Below are 17,831 nucleotides of genomic sequence, written 5' to 3'. Positions count from 1 at the left end.
TCCCGGGGACGCGAAATACGTAGGAGATCCGAGGTCCCTCCAGACTCAGCCCACGCGGGGCGGACGCAGCGCCATCTTGCGTCACCGGCGGGTGGCTACCAAGCGGCACCACACATGGTGGGAACGTGAGGGGGCGGAGCCTGCGCCGACGCTGCTGACCAATGGAACAGAGGGAGGGTCCCACCGAGTTTCACCCAATCACAGAGACGATCCAGACACCTTGGGGCGGAGCCATGCCAGGGAGCGGCTGCATCATAGGCCGCTGGGCGGGCGCTGGGCGGGCCCGACGGTGTGGTCAGGGGCGGAGCGGCAGGCCGAGACCCAGTCCTGGCGGCGATGGCGGCGGCTGCTGTGGTGGCAGCGACGGTCCCTGCGCAATCGATGGCCGCAGACGGCGCGTCCTCGGTGCACTGGTTCCGCAAAGGACTACGGCTCCACGACAACCCCGCGCTGCTAGCTGCCGTGCGCGGGGCGCGCTGTGTGCGCTGCGTCTACATCCTCGACCCGTGGTTCGCGGCCTCCTCGTCTGTGGGCATCAACCGATGGAGGTGAGGGGACCCTATGCTGCGGGGTGGCAACACTAAGCGGACTCCCCTGGGCCCAGGAACTCCAGCCTGCGGCCACTCTTGACACAGCGTTTTTGCCCAGTTTGGCCCTCTCTGAACTCCGGGGTGGCCTGGGGGACAGAGGTCCCTCTATGCTGACGAGACTCTCGTCAGAAACGCGAAGTCAACATGCGGGAGGACCTGCAGCCAGTCCCTGGGAGAATGGGGACTGGGCTTTTAGGGGTGTGCTGTGGGGGCGGAGAAAAACCTTCTTCAAGAGAAGTAGCCCCTCGCTGCCACTCCCCCCCCCCAAGGCTTCCCTAAGCCTCGGATTTGTTTGAATCTCCCCCACGCCCCTTTTCCCATCATGGGTAACCTCTCTTCACAGACAGCCGTGGTGGTGATTAGGGAACCTAGCTTAGCTTTAGCCAGTTTTAAAAAGACCCCAAGGGCATCATCGGGTAATGGCACTTTTGTGTTCTTAACGCATTAAAAAAAAATTTTTTTTAACATTTATTGGGAAAGGACACGCATGACATGGCAGTGTATAGAGTTAAAAGGGCGACTTGCAGGTTCTCATTCATCATATGGATCCAGGGTGGAAAGCAGGGTGCGTTTACCCAATGAGCAATCTCTCAAGAGGTCCCCTAACCCGTCTGAGAGGATCCCTCTGTAGTTATAACGTTGCTAGAAAGATATTCAAAGAGGGTTGCATCACCTGTCAACCCTTCTGCCTGTTGTCATGAAGTGGTTTTTAGGAGAGCTGGGCCATTCCGGATGAGACTTTTAGGAGCTGATGTAAGGGTAAGGGAAAACAAGAGCACAGTATGAAGATAGGGTGGCGGAACCCTTTCCCAGCATGCTGTGACATAATAAATAGGTAACTGGTGTATTTTCTCTGTAACCAGTATTCAGAAACAAGACGTTTTGATACACCGTGTACCCATCACTGTCTAAAGGCCTCCTGCAGTAGATTGGTTTGTTTGCCTTGTTACGAGAGATGTTTGCTTATGGCCTTGTTGCATAGATGAGTGAGGTAGTTCCCGGGAGACCGTGGCTCTCAGCGTCCACTCTTTCCTCTCCAAGAGGGGTTTGCCCGCTAGGAGAGCAAGTGTTCCTAGTAGCACGCCTATTAAATTCCCCTTCCTGCCCCATTTACACAGAGGGAACAGCTACAGCTAGTCCTGTGGAGCGCCAGCCCACGCCATTTGCAGACAAGGCTATTATCCTGTCTCCAGTTTCCATAGATAGGAGGTTGCATTTGACAAACACCGGCAAATGACCGTCTCTGCTGTGGACATTAAACCAGGCCTCAGACTTTGCCCTCCCCTTCCTTTTGGTAGTGCGCCAATGTGGGCAGAGTCAATGGAATCTGACTCTTATTTGTTCTGTTGCCATGAAGATGTTTCTTTTTTTAACTGGGATTTGGGGGAGCGCTGTTTATGACTGCCACCTACTCCTTTGTGGTAGTGGAGATAAAAGAGCCTCCCCCCCCCCTTCACAAAGTAGATTGAACTCCAGTATACTTGATTTTATGTTTTTTTATTTTTTGATTTCTGTGGGTCACCTTTTTGTAGTGGCACTTTGGAGAGAATGAAGCAGAAAAGGAACGAGGCAGCTCAGATGCTTGGGTGACATCTCAAGTCATGTGGGGATTCAGATACTGAGAATGGGATTTCAGGGGTTGTAGCTGGTAGGCCGCTGCCGAGCATGGCAGTGAACCTTGGGCCTCGTTGTGCTCCCAGGGCCTCCAGAGACCTGCATCTGAGTAGAGAAAGACAAACAAGCATAAATGGAGGAGGCCTAAATGCCATGAGCAGAAAAGATGGGGGTGGGGGTGAGGGGACACAAACTACAGATGTGTTTTTAATATTTGCTTCACGTTGGAATCACTTAAGGACCCTTGAAAGCTTCCTGGGCTCCCCTCCCCCGTTTCTGCTTCTCTGATTCAGTTGCCCTGCCCTAGGTTGCCTTGGTTTTTTGACCGCTGCAGCCAAGCTTCAGAAGTGCTGCACTAAGGAACTATAGCGAGCCAGACAACCCAAGGAGTGTGTTGCTTCAGTGCATTGACCAGAAGTCTAATTAGCTTTGGCATTTAGGAGGACAAGGGGAAATAACAAAAACAGATCGAATATGGAAACTGCTCCTGAGCCTGGCAGCAGGCTCGCTCCAGCAGCGTTGCCTTGCTCCCAATGGTTTGAGAGCGGGACTGGATGCCATTTGGTACACAGGGTTGGAGGCGAGGAGTTCCCCCCCTCCCCCGCCTCGCCCCCCTCAGCTACATTTCTGCATAACTACAGTATGTGTAATCTTCCGGCACTGCTTCTGAGCTTGGGAATAGTCTAAGAGAATGGTGCTGCGGCATAATGGCCCTGCCCCCTACTGCTTCAGCAACCTACTCTGAAACGTCTCTCTAGAAGGGTGGGGCCCATCTGGCAGCAGTGGGAGATCTGATTCTGTCACCTCTGTTACACTGACTGCCTCCCTGCAGATGGAATCTGGTTAAAATAGCCACAGTGTTAAAGAGAAAGGCAACCAGGAAAAAATGTGCATGTGCACGCGCGTGTGCGTGTGCATGTGCGTGCGTGTGTGTGTGTGTGTGTGTGTGTGTGTGTGTGTGCGCGTGCGTGTGTGTGTGTGTGTGTGTGTGTGTGTGTGTGNGCGTGCGTGTGTGTGTGTGTGTGTGTGTGTATGTGTGTGTGTGTGTATGTGCATGTAGGCATAGAAGCAGGCTGTTATACCCATTGCCTTAGAGATAATAGGAAGTCTATGGACCACTTCCAGCTCTGTGGCTCCCAGGAATGTTTTTCTAGCATCTTTCGCCATTTTCCTCTGTCCTTCCTTTCCCAAATTTGCTGTATCTGGAAAGGAGGTGCTGCAGGCAAGACCAAAACAAAAGGCAGCTGTGAATGGCATCTAGATTTTAAAAATGGGTCAGGCTCGATCCAGTGTTAATTTCCTTCTCTCTGTCACAGCTTAGATGTCAGCCAGAATTCTCCTCCTACTCTGTTGAAATCATTTTGTCTCTGGCTCTATGCTGCATCTTTTTTAGGAACTTCCAGAACAGAGGGAGTTAGTAGAAGTGTCTTCTCTCTTAGCCATTTCTCTCAAAAGTTAGCCAATGATATAGGATGGGGACTCTTGTCATCCAGTACTTGAATGCAGCTGGACAGCTGCACCATCGAAGAGGGTGGCCTGGGGACTCGGTCAGTGGGGAGTTGGGACCAGTAGTTGCTAGTATAGAGACTGGTGTTCCTTGAGCTATTAAGCTATTCACACTGTAGCTCTAGCAAGAGGCTTCACTGTTCTGTAAGCCAAGAGCACATTTCCAGTTGTCCAAGGGGGGTAAACAACTTTGATCGCACACTGTTTAAAATTAAGCACCCTGCAAAAGAAAAAAAAAATAAAATCTCTATTTCTGTTTGAATGAGATTTAGGAACCAGTCTCTGCTGTAGACTGTGGGATTGGAGTATTCCTTTTGGTGGGACTTAAACTCTTAATTTCTTGGGAGTGAATTTCTGTCTATTAATATCCTGTCACCAGTCTGCCAGTTTATAATATTGTTATGGTTAGATAAGCTTGCTTGAAGCAGAAGAATTTGGTCAAGGACATCTGAACCCGAAGACTTCGCTACCCCACCCACCCACTCCTACCTTTCACTCCATTAACAGATAAACCAAGTGTTTCTCAACACAGCCACTTCTGTCCCCAGAAAAGATCTCCCCGAGTAGAAATATGGAACTCACTTGTCCTGAAGGGGTCGCCTCCTAGAGTTGTTGGATGACAGCTTTCCCTGTAGTTTTGGAAATCCCAGTTTGGTTTTCTCCAGTTCTGTCTTACCTAGCTCCAGGGAACTTAGGAAATTCTGGTGCAAGGCTATTCAAAAGGTGGAGCTCTGACCGCACCCTTAGGGTCTGTGACTGCGCCCTCAGGGGCTGGGCTCTGCATTTTGGCCCCGTGAGCCCAACACCAGCCCTTCCAGTGCTCACCCGTTTAGATGTGAGCATGTGCAGAGGAGGGCTGGAAGGGAGCACAGAGGGAAAGGCCAGTTCTCCCTGGTTATGGCAGCCTAGGCCTGGCTGGTGGGCCCTCTCTAGGAGCAGCGAGCTCCAGTTCTTTTGGTGTTTTGCAGAGTTATCACCTAGCAAATACAAAAGGTGATGTCATGGCAGTGGCCTCCCTGTCTGTGGCTGCCTGGGGGCTCTCCCTGTCTCCTTCCTGTTGCCTCCTGCCTGGGAAGCTGTTCTGGTCCATCCTGGGGACCATGGTTGGTGGGAGTAGCTCAGCATTTCCTCTTCTTGGTGGTGGTTATGGCCTGAGATGGTTTCACTGTAGCTTGTCTGTCCTGGACCTCACTCTATAGATCATGCTGGCCTCCAACTCCTAGAGATCTGCCTGCTTCTGCCTCCCAAGGGCTGGGATTAAAGGCAAGGGCCACCACCACCCCACTAGTTAAATGTCTCTTAATTGCCTTATCTGATGGGGTTGGAGTAGAACCCAGTAGAAGCAAAGTTGAAACAAAAATGTGCAGAGTACCAATATTGAGGTCAAGTTGAAGTGCCACAGTGGAGCTTCTTGAATACTCATGAACAAGTGAATTCCCAGGAAAATTCTGGTCATAGCAGTCCAGGATGGAGCCCAAGAGTGTATGTGTATTCTAGCAAGTTTCTGATCATGCACAGCTAGGGCTCCTCACACTACAATTTTGGGGAGCAAAGATCTGCAGAAAAGATGTTAGCCTTTAATTGAGCTTGGGTACTCTAAGAGCTGACCCCTAGGCAGTATCACCCACCTCAAGTGTGTGTTGCTCAGAGTGGTGAGTATACTCACGGCTGAGGCCCAGGAGCCTGGCGGCTGAGAGTGAACGCTGAGCTGTAGGGTCCCAGGGCTCCTAGTTCTGGCCAGTTACTACATATATTATGTTGGAGAAGTTACTTAATCTTTGAATGTCAGTTTCTTCATCCATAAAACGGGGACATCCAGGGACAGGGTTGTTTGATAATTAAATAATACATGCAAAGCAAGTGGGACAACAGAGCCATGCTCAGGGAGTGCTTAGTAAATGTGGCTGTTGCCATTGTGAATTGCAGCATTGTTTTGTTGCTAGCTATAGACTTTACCTTCTGTTTCCTGTCAGAGAAGACAAGGGTATTCATCTCTCCTGGAGAGATGCTGCTGGAAGCTCTCCGTTAGGAAATGAGTTCTAAAAATAAAGGTGCGTAGAAAACAGATTGCGACAGCATACCCTGGGATCTATACTACCTGGGCATTTCAGCCTTAATAACTGCACATTGAAGGTCTCTGAGGCGTGGTGAGTTGTGAGGGTAAAGACCCTTATGGCTGGGACAGATTAGCATCTTCTGATGGGAAGAAGCTCTGCCTTGAGGTGTGGAGTTGTGCCTAGAAGAGCCTCCTCTTTCAGGTGACTGGGGCTATCTGTTCCCCTGAGTCTTCTTTATTTTTATTGTGTGTGTGTGTTAGGGATGAGCAGCAAGGTGCTTTCCCAACCCCCCAAGACCAATTTAAGCAGGCTTGCAAATCCAAATTTAAGCAGGCTTAACATTTAAAGTGTGTCAGGTTTTCTAAATCAGAAATTTCACTGCAGAAGAACTTGAGGAGCTCTCAGAGCAACCTTTAGGCTGTCAGCCTCCTGTCTCAACCCCTTGGGTAAGCCTACGTGCTCTTTAGCTCAGTGATGCTCTGGGCTGGGCTTCTACTGGAATGTGGGTCTACAGCATTGGACTTGGGATTATGTCATTTTATGTACGTCAGAGGCAGCAGGCGGGGCCTAGTTCTGATTGGCACCCTCAAGGCTTCTGTAAACCTCCAGTAGTCGGGGAATGTAGCTCAGGGATCGACAGCAGGTTCTGTGGAGGAAACCTGACATGAGAAGCTTGGCCTGTTCAGGCTTGGGTCCTGAGGAGGAAGATAGGCATGTGGCTAGACTGTCTGGGTGAGGCTTGTGTTCCAGGCTCAGGAGACTCTCAGCCCTTGACTGAAGTGTTTAGAATGGACCACTGAAAACAAACAAGGCTTTTAGAGTCTGGTCTGCCTGGGCCACTATGCCAGCTCAGTCACCTAATAGTATCTGCTTTGGTAAATTCCCTAACCTCTCTTGTCAGTTTCTTTGTCTGCAAAATGGGGATAGTTCAGTTTCCTTCAAACTGTGTTGAGGGAGTCAAATTATGAAAGTACTTAGGAATTAGAATAGATCCATAGTCAAACTGATGACCGTGGTTGACTTGGGAAAGCAAGGGATGATAGTGTACTCAGTACCCATTTGTCACTGGGAGTTTGAACTACATCAGTAGATAAACAAGTATACCGTGCTTGAGGCTCAAGGGACTGTGGGTCACGCACGGGAGGCATGGACAGTGAGCTACCAAACAAACCTTCAGGGCCACCCAGCCTGTTGTTGTGACTTTAGTATTTAGCAGACATGTAAAACAGCACCAAGAGCCGCTCACAGGGATCATGTGGGTTCCGTGCCTAGGGTTTTCCTTGCACTCTCTGATTTTATTTCTTAGCGATTTCATGAGGTAACGTCTTAGCGAGTCTACAGGCTCTACTGTCAATTCCATGGCATGGATGAGAAAGCAAGTAAAGAGGCCAACTGCCTCCTATCCCACAGCTCGCGGGTGTGGTTAGCCCCAGCCCTGCACACACAGTGGCTTTGTTAAGAAAGAGTGTGTGTGTGTGTGTGTGTGTGTGTGTGTGTGTGTGTGAGAGAGAGAGAGAGAGAGAGAGAGAGAGAGAGAGAGAGAGAGAGATGGTTTACCACCTCCACCCTAGCCATGCTAATAATGAGGTCTTTGTGAAATCTGCAGGTTCCTACTACAATCTCTAGAAGATCTGGACACAAGCTTAAGAAAGCTGAATTCCCGTCTGTTTGTAGTCCGGGGACAGCCAGCTGATGTGTTCCCAAGGCTGTTCAAGGTGAGCATTGAGGGCTGAGAGGGACCTTCTGCTGCTTAGCATCTCCCCACAGAGTGAAATGCTGTTCTGGCTGGCAAAATGGAAATACTGGTGCCTGTCTGGCCACTAAAATGGCTGCTAGGGAGGTCAGAAGCAGAGACAGCTGGTAAATTTGCCAGCAGGGTGGAAACTGAAGGGAAAAAAATTCTGTAAAATCAGTGTCGTGCTGGAAATATCCCAGCTCAGCCCAGACACGCAGAGCGTGACTCCTTCCACCCTGCTGCCGCTGGCTTCCTCCTGGTTCCTTGGCTCAAGCCAGTATGTTTCATTAGAGCTTGTTCCTGCCAAAACTTTGAGGGTGGGGTTTCCTGTCTAACAAGGGGTGCTGGCCACCTCATCTTGATCTGCTTATTAAGGAAAAAGTCAGTCAGGCATTTGAGGGAGCCATCCTTGTTTTCCTGTGGTAAGCAATGAATAAAATCTTCATTCTGGGGCCATACTGGAGGCAAACCCATTTCCTTATGCCTCTTTAAAATGCATGTTTTAAGGCCCAATCAGAGACAAAAGTTCTCTAGACCATTCTCCTTCATCCTCAGTAGCACTCCAAGTGCTATATGAAAAATCTAAGAAAATAGCGTCACAGTGTGCCCCCCCCCCCATAATTCTGCACACACCCATGGACACTCATCCTTAGCCTCTCCCAGGGCTGACTGAGTCGTGTTCCAACTGCTACCATGTGCTAACACTCCCCCCCCAGCCCGGAGGGGTGGGCTCTGCTGTCCCCGGTTCACAGGTAAGGAAGCTTTCTTGGGCTCTCTGACATAGAACTGTGCATTTCCCTGGCATACCCTGTACATGCCTTTGTTAGGCTGTGCCTGTGGCTCAGTGGTAGAGTACTTGCCTAGTATGCATGAGGCCCTGGTCCCATCCCCAGAACAATAAAACCAAAACAATGGTAATAGAAAAGATTTTGTCATTCCTGTCCCTCCACATTGCTCCTCTCTCCCAGGAGCTCAGAGGCCAAATGGTCTGTAGCTCAGAACTGTAGATGCCTTCGCTGTTCACTGAGTCACTCACCGCATATTCATTGAGCCTTTACTAGCATAAGGCCCCGTACTGGCTGATAGGGCGATAGCAATGCTTGTACAACCCAGCGCGATTTCTACTCTGCGTTCACACAGTGATGGCAAAACAGTGTGAACAGTTCACACAGTGATGGGCAGCTTCACTGCCTATGACGAGTGCTGTCATAGGAACAGGACAAGGCACAGGAGAATCACCCTCACAGAGTGGGGGCTGTCATTTAATGAGAATCTTCTTATTCACAGGGTTATATGAGTAACCACTCAGCACAGTAAAGGCTAAATAAATATGTAGTGCATTGGGATGTAGATGAGCTGGATATCCACCCTGCTAAGAACTCACTCCCCTGGGCAAGCCTGAATTAGGATAGTGACCAGTGGTCCAAAGCTGTAAGGGACTGTGACCACAGACTGGTTAGATTGCTTCCGTCTTGCTAGTTACGTGCTATAGAGCTTTCTATGGCTTGTCTAGATAGCTTTCACCAGGTCCGCTTTCTCCTGGTGTTGCTAGGAGACCGAAGTAACAGAAAGCTCAGGAAAAAAAAAAATTCCCCTTTTCACAACCTGTAGCCCCTCCAGTTTGTTTTCTCTGGACTCAGGATAGTGCCTCCTTCTCCAGCTCTGAAAGCCATTAGCTCTGTTTGCTTCTGGCCTAGGGAGTGTTGCTGTGGAAACCATTAAGACACCTTACATAGCACAAGTCTGCCAGGAAAACTAGGCCACAAGTTTGTAGAGTCTGAGGAGACCTGGGAAAGGCTGCAGAGCAGGCTGGAGAGTGTGTGTGTGTGTGTGTGTGTGTGTGTGTGTGTGTCCCATTTCCACTGTGAGTCAGTGCCTCTCTGTGGGCTGAGGGCTCCCCTGGGAACATTGTATTTATAGCCTCGTTCCCCCACTTCAAGGCTACAGTGAACACTGGGCCTTTCTGTTGACTCCACCACCGAAGTGCGCTTGGCCTCCCAATCCTGGCTGACAGCTCTACACTTGCCGGGGCTCCTGCTCTTTGCTTTCTGATTTAAACTATTGTCCAGGCCCTGTCTTTGTTCTATAGCTATTCTAACACAGCTCAAGGTTAGCCCTGCTCACTCCCAGAGAGAAGCTGAGTACCCAGGTCCCTCTTCTTGAACCAAGCATAACAGATTATCTCTGTGCAGGAATGGGGGGTGACCCGTTTGACCTTTGAATATGACTCTGAACCCTTTGGGAAAGAACGGGACGCAGCCATTATGAAGATGGCCAAGGAGGCTGGTGTGGAGGTGGTGACTGAGAACTCTCACACCCTCTATGACCTAGACAGGTAAGACACGGGGGCTCTCGGTAAGGTTGCCCATAGTGAAGATTGGGGACTGGGGCTTCTCCTAAGTGGAACTTGGACCAGTTCAGCAAGAGGGCTAACTGAACTGGACAATAATGGGCCAGAGTTGGGGGCTTAAAGGAGTCACCAAGAGGTTACCCGATTGGGATAACAAAGAGGCTTGGTTAGGCCCAGGCTATGGAAGCAGGGGACTCTGTCTCCACACAGTCTTCATAGATCTGTCATTGGCTCACAGAGCTTCATGTTCCCCGCCCTCTGTTGTGCTCCCAAACTACAGAACCCTAACCTTGGCAGACCCCATCAGACTCCTACCAGCAGGCCTCTGTTCTCTCAGACCTAGTTTCCTCTTGAGGATGATCCCGGGTCTGCTTGGCCTATCTGGGTTTCCGGGCCGTCCATTCTGATAGTGTTTGGGGGCTCTAGAGACCCCTGCAGGGTGCTGGCAACCTTCCCCAGGGGCCAACCTTTGGGCTTTTGTCTCCCCTTCCCTACTGGCGATGCCACCCTCTGTAGCTGCTGCTGCTCCCTGCCCTCCTCCCAACCAAGGGCTGGCTGCCAGGAGGCTGGGTCACACAGCTGTGCACGTGAGCCAAGCCCTCAGGAAGAGAGGCTTGGTGTGGAACCCTCCCCTGCCACGTGCCAGGGGAGGGAAGGGACTGCAGAGGCAGCAGCTAGCTCCTTCCTATCTGAGCTAATGGGGGCAGCACAGGGAGAACAAACTGGGAAATGAACTCACCCCGACAGGCAGGCCTTGCATAAGATCCTTCTTGGCCAGTGAGAGCCTAGGAATCTGGCTACAAACGATCAAAACTTATCCTCACAGATGCAGTGAGCCCATCTCTCCAGTGCCCTGCCTTTCCTTCTTGCTTATGAGAAGTACTTGGCACACTGCAGCACTCTTTTTTTTTTTTAAAAAAAAAAATATTTACTTGTTTATTATATGTAAGTACACTGTAGCTGTCTTCAGACACTCCAGAAGAGGGCATCAGATTTCATTACAGATGGTTGTGAGCCACCATGTGGTTGCTGGGATTTGAACTCAGGACCTTTGGAAGAGCAGTCGGCGCTCTTAACCACTGAGCCATCTCACCAGCCCCTGCAGCACTCTTATACTGTTGCTGTTTACTGTTGCTAAGTCATAGCCCCAGACTCTGACTGAGGGAGCATCAGCTGGCCTTTACATCTCTGCTCTAGTGAACAGGGCTAACAGGACAATGATCCTCCAAGAAAGCATGTTATACCCCTCACTGTACATCCCTCAGAGGCTTGAAATGGTGTAGAGAGAAGCCCTTGGTGTGGTCAGACAGGTGCCCAGAGGCCCATGGGGTTTTTCTGTCTGATTAGAGAGATACGGTCAGTCTCTGTCTCTAGGCGGCTCCACGTGGACACCAGGGAACCTGGAATTGAGTCCCAGCTCTGGCCCTGCCTTGCTCCATTACCTGAGGCTCCTGTTCCAGCTCTCTGGGCTTCATTTTCCCTCTCGGTAAAATGGAGATACAGCCTCCCCTGTGCCCCCTTCCTACTCAGGGATGGGACCATGAGGTGATGAGGAGAGCGACCCTCAGAACTTCTTGAGTTTTGTGCTCTTTTTTGGGGGTGGTCAGGGACCCCAAAATAAAGGGTCTCGGGAGTGACTTCAGATTTGCTTTGGGCTCCCCAGAATCATCGAACTGAATGGGCAGAAACCACCCCTTACCTACAAGCGCTTTCAGGCCCTCATCAGCCGCATGGAGCTGCCCAAGAAGCCCACGGTGGCTGTGAGCAGCCAGCAGATGGAGAGCTGCAGGGCTGAGATCCAGGAGAACCATGATGACACCTATGGCGTGCCTTCCCTAGAGGAACTGGGTGAGTGTGCCCTGCAGCACACCACACAGGCCGCTGCTTCCTGTGGTTTCCTTGTCAAAAGCTAGAAAATACTGGCCAAGTGGCACACGCCTGTAATCTCTGAACTGAGTGACAGAGGCAGGAGGAACAGGCCACCCTGGACTACATGACCTTATCTTAAAAGGCAAAGAGAAAGGAAAACCAGGAAAGGCTGCTGCTGTCCACCACCATGACCACTGAACTGCCTGTGCCCGGCCAGGCGGCTGCTGTTTGTCGCTGAAGCCTCTTTTCTGTAGTTCCCTCGCTCCATCAGTAGAGGCACTGTCTAGTGCTGGTCAGTGGACTTCCTCACTAGGATAACTAATCCAGGCTTTCGGTATCCAGCCCACCTTCCTGCCTCCCTCCTCCTGCCCACACCATCTTCTGATCTGAGTAAAGCTAGCCTTCTGCCCTTGAAGGGTTTTCTCAGTCCTCATAGCACCAAGTCCAAGGTCTGTGGTTCCATCTAAAGAACAGATCAGTCTGAATAGTGGAAATGATCATTTTTATAATTGTGAATCACCTTAAAGGTGTGTACTGAGCTGTTTCTGAGGTGACCTGACCTGCAGTGCTACAGCCTACCGTTCCTTTTGTAGGATTCCCCACGGAAGGACTTGGCCCAGCTGTTTGGCAAGGAGGAGAGACAGAAGCTCTGGCCCGCCTGGACAAGCACTTGGAACGGAAGGTATGGCCCTGTTTCTGGACCACAGGGATGTGGGTCGGGTTCCTTTCCCTTAGAGTCTCTCGTGTCTGAAGGGCTGAAAACTAAAAATTCTTCCTGATGGCAGAATTAACAGCAGCTCCCAGTTGGAAAGTCCATCCTGTGCTGGCCGCTGGCCTATGTGCCTGACTGCATCATCTCCCTTTGTCTGTCCAGCAGGCAGATACTAGGCTCTCCATCTGACAGATTATAAACCTGGGCTGAGAGGTTGAGTAACCTGCCTGAGGTCACACCATTGGTTAGCAGTGTAGGGAGGTGCAATTCCACATGATCACATAGTTGGCACCAGACTGACTTTCTTCTGTGGACAGCTTTTGCTTATGGAAAGGGCAGCCAACCAGGCTTGATGCATGCCTGTAATCTCAATATTGAAGAGGGCCGAGGCGAAAGGATTGCTTTAAGTTCCAGGCCAGAGTGGGCTACAGGGTGAGACTGTCTCAAAGGAAGCAATAACACTGTTGAGTTGGTCAAACCCATCAGGTCAGTTATTGGGTGTCAGGGGTCCCCCTCCCCATCTCTTTCGGTTTCTTCCATAGCTTTATTTCCTATTTGCTTAGATCCAGATAGCAAGTGGCCTACCTTCTGTGCAGTGGGAATCAGCAAGAGGGAGAGGCCGAGGCCCAGAGGCACCATTCCACAGCGTCTGTGGTCCTCACCCCCTATGACCAGAGAAGGAGAGCAGGATCCATGGACTTGAGGACTCCTGCTTCCAAATTCCCTGACCCTGCAGTCTCTCTGTAGTCTGTCCCTTAAAAGCACAGCTTTTTCTGTCCCCATTCAAGTGACAAGGTCTTTTGCCAGCAGCTAGGTACTAGCAATGGATCAAGGGCCCAAGGCAGTCTGCTAAGGAAGAATGATTTCCCAGCCTCAGGAGTGGCCAGCCAGCACTGGAGGCTATGGTGACATTCCCAGCCTCTCCCAGCTCAGCAGACTGAATATTCCCATCCAGATATTTCTCTCAGCTGAAGGTAAAACAAGTTCCTCCAGTGAAAGACGAGGCTGGGAGTCAAGAGCTATGTCCCTGTGTCCTTCCAGACATCAGAAGGAAAAGGAAGAGGTGCCAGAGAGGATATATATGCTTAGGAGAAACTTGATATAAATAATACTTCTTCTATGGCTAAGGCTAAGCTCTAGGGCCGAGGGTGCACATTTGGGTGGTAGAGGGCACAAGCAGGTACACAGAAATCCAAGAATAGTTGTGGAAGAATGAGGTGGCTCCAAACACACTTTGCAAAAGCAGAAAAAAATATAAACATCTCAAAATGTAATAATTACAGAAGCTGGGGCTGGCGTCACCAGGGGGTGGGAGGAGATTGGTGAGGACTGAGCACAGACTGGGTGACCGGCAAGGTCCTGTTCCCGGAATTCACCTGGGTATTGCCTTTAGAAGAATTTATGAAGCTGCACGTTTGTGTGTCTCTGTGTCTGTTTCACTTAAGATAAAAAAGACGGAGCCTGGAGAGGTGGCTCAGAGGAGGATGCTTGTTTCACAGGCAAGAGCACTGAGTTCAGACCCTCGCATCCACATACACAGCTAGTCACATACTTTAAAATAGATGGAAAATTAACTTTGGCCAAAAAAGGAAAAGAGAAGGCCAGTTGTGATCTCACACACCTGTAACTTCTTACAGGAAAGGTTGCCACAATCTATCCCTCCCCCAAAAACATACAAACGAGCTCCAAGTTCTAGCAGAGTGTTTGGCTCAAGGAAAAGGGTAAGAAAACAGAGCCAGGTGGTGGTGGCGCACACCTTTAATGCCCAGCACTTGGGAGGCAGAGACAGGTGGATTTCTGGGTTTGAGGCCAGCCTGGTCTACAAAGTGAGTTCCAGGACAGCCAGGGCTACACAGAGAAACCCTGTCTCGAAAAAACCAAAAAAAAAAAAAAAAAAAAAAGTAAGAAAACAAGGAAGACACCCAGTGTCTCCCCTGACCTCCACACCTGCACACATGTACACACAGAGAAAAAGAAGATAAAGTGTTTTATAAAGCTTGAAACTGCAGGGTTAAGGGTCGGGGGAACAAGGAGATGTCCTGGCAGAAGTACCCAGTGTCTGATGAGAGACACTTAAGGTGCAGGGGAGAGAAGCAGCAGAGAGAACCACATCTGCCAAGGCTTGAGGAACTGTGGCCAGAGAGGCCAGAGAGGTGTGAACTGTCGTGTCCCCTCCTTAGTCCTCTCGGCAGCCCAGACACTCCGTTCCCAGTGTGGACAGTACACTAGAGGAGGTTGTCTGCACAGTCCAGGCTACATTTTATCTTAGCAGCAGTGGCTGGAAAGCACATAGAGAGCGTTAGGTGGAACATTGAGGACGTGGTGACGAGGAAGGGGCTGGCAGTGAAGTGAATAAAGTCACCCTCTCAGTGAAGAGCCCAGCACAGGAGCGAGCTTAAGCAACAGAGCAAGTTCTGCATCCAGGTGGACCCAGCCAAAAGATGGGCCTGGGCCAAGGACAGAGCCTGGGGCTGGAACACTGGAGGGATGGAGAAGAGATGGACCTTACAGAGGACCCAGGGCAGTGCTTATCAACCTTAAAGCTGTGTCTCCTTAATACAGGTTCTCATGTTGTGCTGACCCCAACCAGAACATTATTTTCATTGCTACTCTAACTGTAACTTTGCTACTGCTATGAATCATGATGTGGATATCTGATATGTGAGCCCTGTGAAAGGGTTGTTCTGTGGTTGAGAGCAACTGACCTAAAGTGAATAGCAGCTAGCAGGTGCAGCACATGAGTGGTCCAGAGAGACCTGTGGGTTGGAGACAGATGGGGGCCGTGAACAGCAAGCTGATTGCTGGGGAGAGCACCCAGAATCCAAGGGCAGCAGTGCCTGGGGTCAGCGCAGCACCAGCAGAGTCAAACAGCAGAGCCTAGGTAGATGGAAAGTGGAGGTGAGAGGATGGTGGACACAGGTTGGCTGTAGAGGACAGGGCCTGGTGCAAGAGGTCCACTGGCTATCACAAGCCCTATGACTTGCTTGTCATTTGTTTGGTTTGTAGAGTAGGAGAAATGATATCATTATTTCATAGTCTTGGCATGGAACCTGTTAGGGGAGAGTGTCAGACCCCAAAGAAACCTGGGACAACTCCCTCAATGCTTTGGCTCCTCCTGGTACTTTTCACCCCACCCCCACCCTAAACCTCTCCAGACCCAGGGCTGGGATTCCCTTCCCCCAGCTTCTGATTCCAATATGATCCAGCCATTTCGGCTGTGTTCTCTCTTGGCCTCTTGGACTTCAGCTCCTCTTTTGGTCCACTTGTCCTCTCCTCTTTTCTTGCTCTCCTCCGGCCCTCCCCTCTCCTCCCATGGCCCTGTTCAGCCTGGACTCTTCCAGATGCCTCTGGATGAACTTTCCCTCCTATCCACAATAACATCCTTCTCCATCGTACCTTGGAGCAGCTACATCCTCACTTTCATTCTGAGAGAAGAAGGTGCTGGAGAGCTTATCAATGATACTGGGTCTCTGAAAGTTGAGGATTTATCCCCAACTAGCGAGGAAGGGTAAGGATTTTCATAAGCTGCCCTTGGCCTGCTTGCCACAGGAATGAAGGACACCTGAAGTGAGACAGGGAGGTACTGGAGTGGGCAGGAAGGAAAGGTGTCAGGACAGAGATGGTAACATGGAGACTGGAGACTAAAGTGAGACTCCCAGGCTCTCTGCAACTTGTCTCTTACCAGGGCCCTGACCCCAAGAAAGTCACAGAAGTATTTTGATCCCAGTTACTCTATTTGTAGAAGATGATAGCATAATTGATATTCTGAGTATTCTTACAGTCTAGTGAGAATCCTCCTCAGAATGGTGTCTCTGAAAAGCAGAGCAGTAAAGCGGCCAGTAATGGACGACAAGAGGCCCCAGAAGTGAGTGGATCTGTTGGTCTTTGGAACTTTGAGAGTTTCCTGTGTTGTTTAACAATGATGTGAAGATCCTGCGGTGGCAGCCTTAGGCTTCTGGTGACCAAGCTAGGAGCACTGTTTTCTGTCAGGTATAAGCCTTCCCACCTTCTGTGTTACTGCAGAGCTTTTTCCGTGTTCTCAGTGTTCTTTCCTACTTCAGTTACTCCCCAGAGATGGGGAATGTTCTCATTAAATAGCTAAGAAGCTAAATAAGTCATTCACAGTCGTCCCACAGACTGAACATGAAGTCAGGACAAGAACATGGCCATCTCTCTTTCCTAGAGTCCCCAGGCAGAAGAGGGATGCACACAGTGCTGCAGGCCTGGTTCTAGGACCTTTCTTTGGCTTTGTTTTGTTTTGTTTTGTTTTGTTTCACCTTAGATGAAGAAACCTCACTTTGTCACATCAGTCCTGACCTCCTGTCACCTCTCTCCTGCAGGCCTGGGTTGCCAACTATGAGAGACCTCGGATGAATGCCAATTCCTTGCTGGCCAGCCCCACGGGCCTCAGCCCCTACCTGCGCTTTGGATGCCTCTCCTGCCGCCTCTTCTACTACCGCCTGTGGGACCTATACAAGAAGGTGAGGTGCGGGGCGCACGCACGGTCACGCCCAGGCACAGCACTTGTTGCCAGTCATCCGAGACAAGGCCCCTTCTCTTTGGCTTTGGGTCTGGGCTGTGAGAGTTCTGGAGAAGCCAGAGGTGGTTGGTTTCCTAGAGGTGACAGCTGGGCACAACTGAGTCGCTGATGTGAATGACCCAGCTTCTTCTGTGGTTCTGGAGACAGAAGAGCTGGGCTTCGGAGCTGGTATATCCACTAACAGCTGATAAGTGAAGGGACCTGGGGTGGGAAGTGGGCGTCTCAGCCAGAGGCGTCATAAGACAGGCACAGCTGCCGTCACTGGAGCTGGGACTGAAGTCTAAGGGGAGTCCAGGGCTGTCCTGGAGGGCTGCATACAGGACCGCGCCATGCAGCCCGTAGGCTGTCAGAGCATTCCACGGAGACGCGCCTTAGCTCACACTGTGCCTTGGATTTTTTGTGTTGCTCTCTCTAGCCCGGCCAGTGTCAGCTTCATGGGATGGGGTAGCTTTGAGGGTTTGTGTAGAGCCCAACCTAATCCGTTCATGTCTCAGACGGGTGTTTATACATTATTTAACCAAAATCCAGACTTAGTACTTTGCAATTTTACAGTGTATTCTGATCACAGCTTCCCATGCTCTGACTCCTAGATTCTCCCTATGTTCTGCCCACTCAAGTCAACAGCCTTTCTTTCTCTTTCTCACTAGAATACAAACAGACATCTATAAAAACAGAAGAAACAAACAAACAAACAAAAAACAAAACAAAAAAATCCTGAATTGAACAAAACTAATGAAAAGGAGGAAAAAGAGACAGGTGGATTTCTTAGTTCAAGGCCAGCCTGGTTTACAGAGTGAGTTCCAGGACAGCCAGGACTACACAGAGCAATCCTGGAGAGAGAGAGAGAGAGAGAGAGAG

At 50.3% G+C, this 17,831-nt stretch overlaps 1 protein-coding gene across 2 annotated transcripts in view; it reads left to right on the top strand.

Moving 5' to 3' along the window:
* Positions 1-258: 258 nt before the first annotated feature.
* Positions 259-17,831, top strand: part of Cry2 (cryptochrome circadian regulator 2) — a 29,398-nt gene continuing 11,825 nt past the window's right edge. Inside the window, exons 1-6 of one of the 2 annotated variants that reach the window (XM_021192382.1) lie at positions 259-548; positions 7,374-7,482; positions 9,695-9,837; positions 11,516-11,700; positions 12,315-12,403; positions 16,774-16,914. In XM_021192382.1, the coding sequence (XP_021048041.1) occupies positions 337-548; positions 7,374-7,482; positions 9,695-9,837; positions 11,516-11,700; positions 12,315-12,403; positions 16,774-16,914 (879 nt within the window). In that variant the 5' untranslated portion in view covers positions 259-336. The remainder of the gene's footprint in view (positions 549-7,373; positions 7,483-9,694; positions 9,838-11,515; positions 11,701-12,314; positions 12,404-16,773; positions 16,915-17,831) is intronic. The other variant, XM_029536542.1, reaches the window with a different exon arrangement.

Source organism: Mus pahari, chromosome 3 (genome assembly GCF_900095145.1).
Source record: "Mus pahari chromosome 3, PAHARI_EIJ_v1.1, whole genome shotgun sequence".
Taxonomy (NCBI): Eukaryota; Metazoa; Chordata; class Mammalia; order Rodentia; family Muridae; genus Mus; species Mus pahari.
This window is presented reverse-complemented; position numbering and strand designations above follow the sequence as displayed.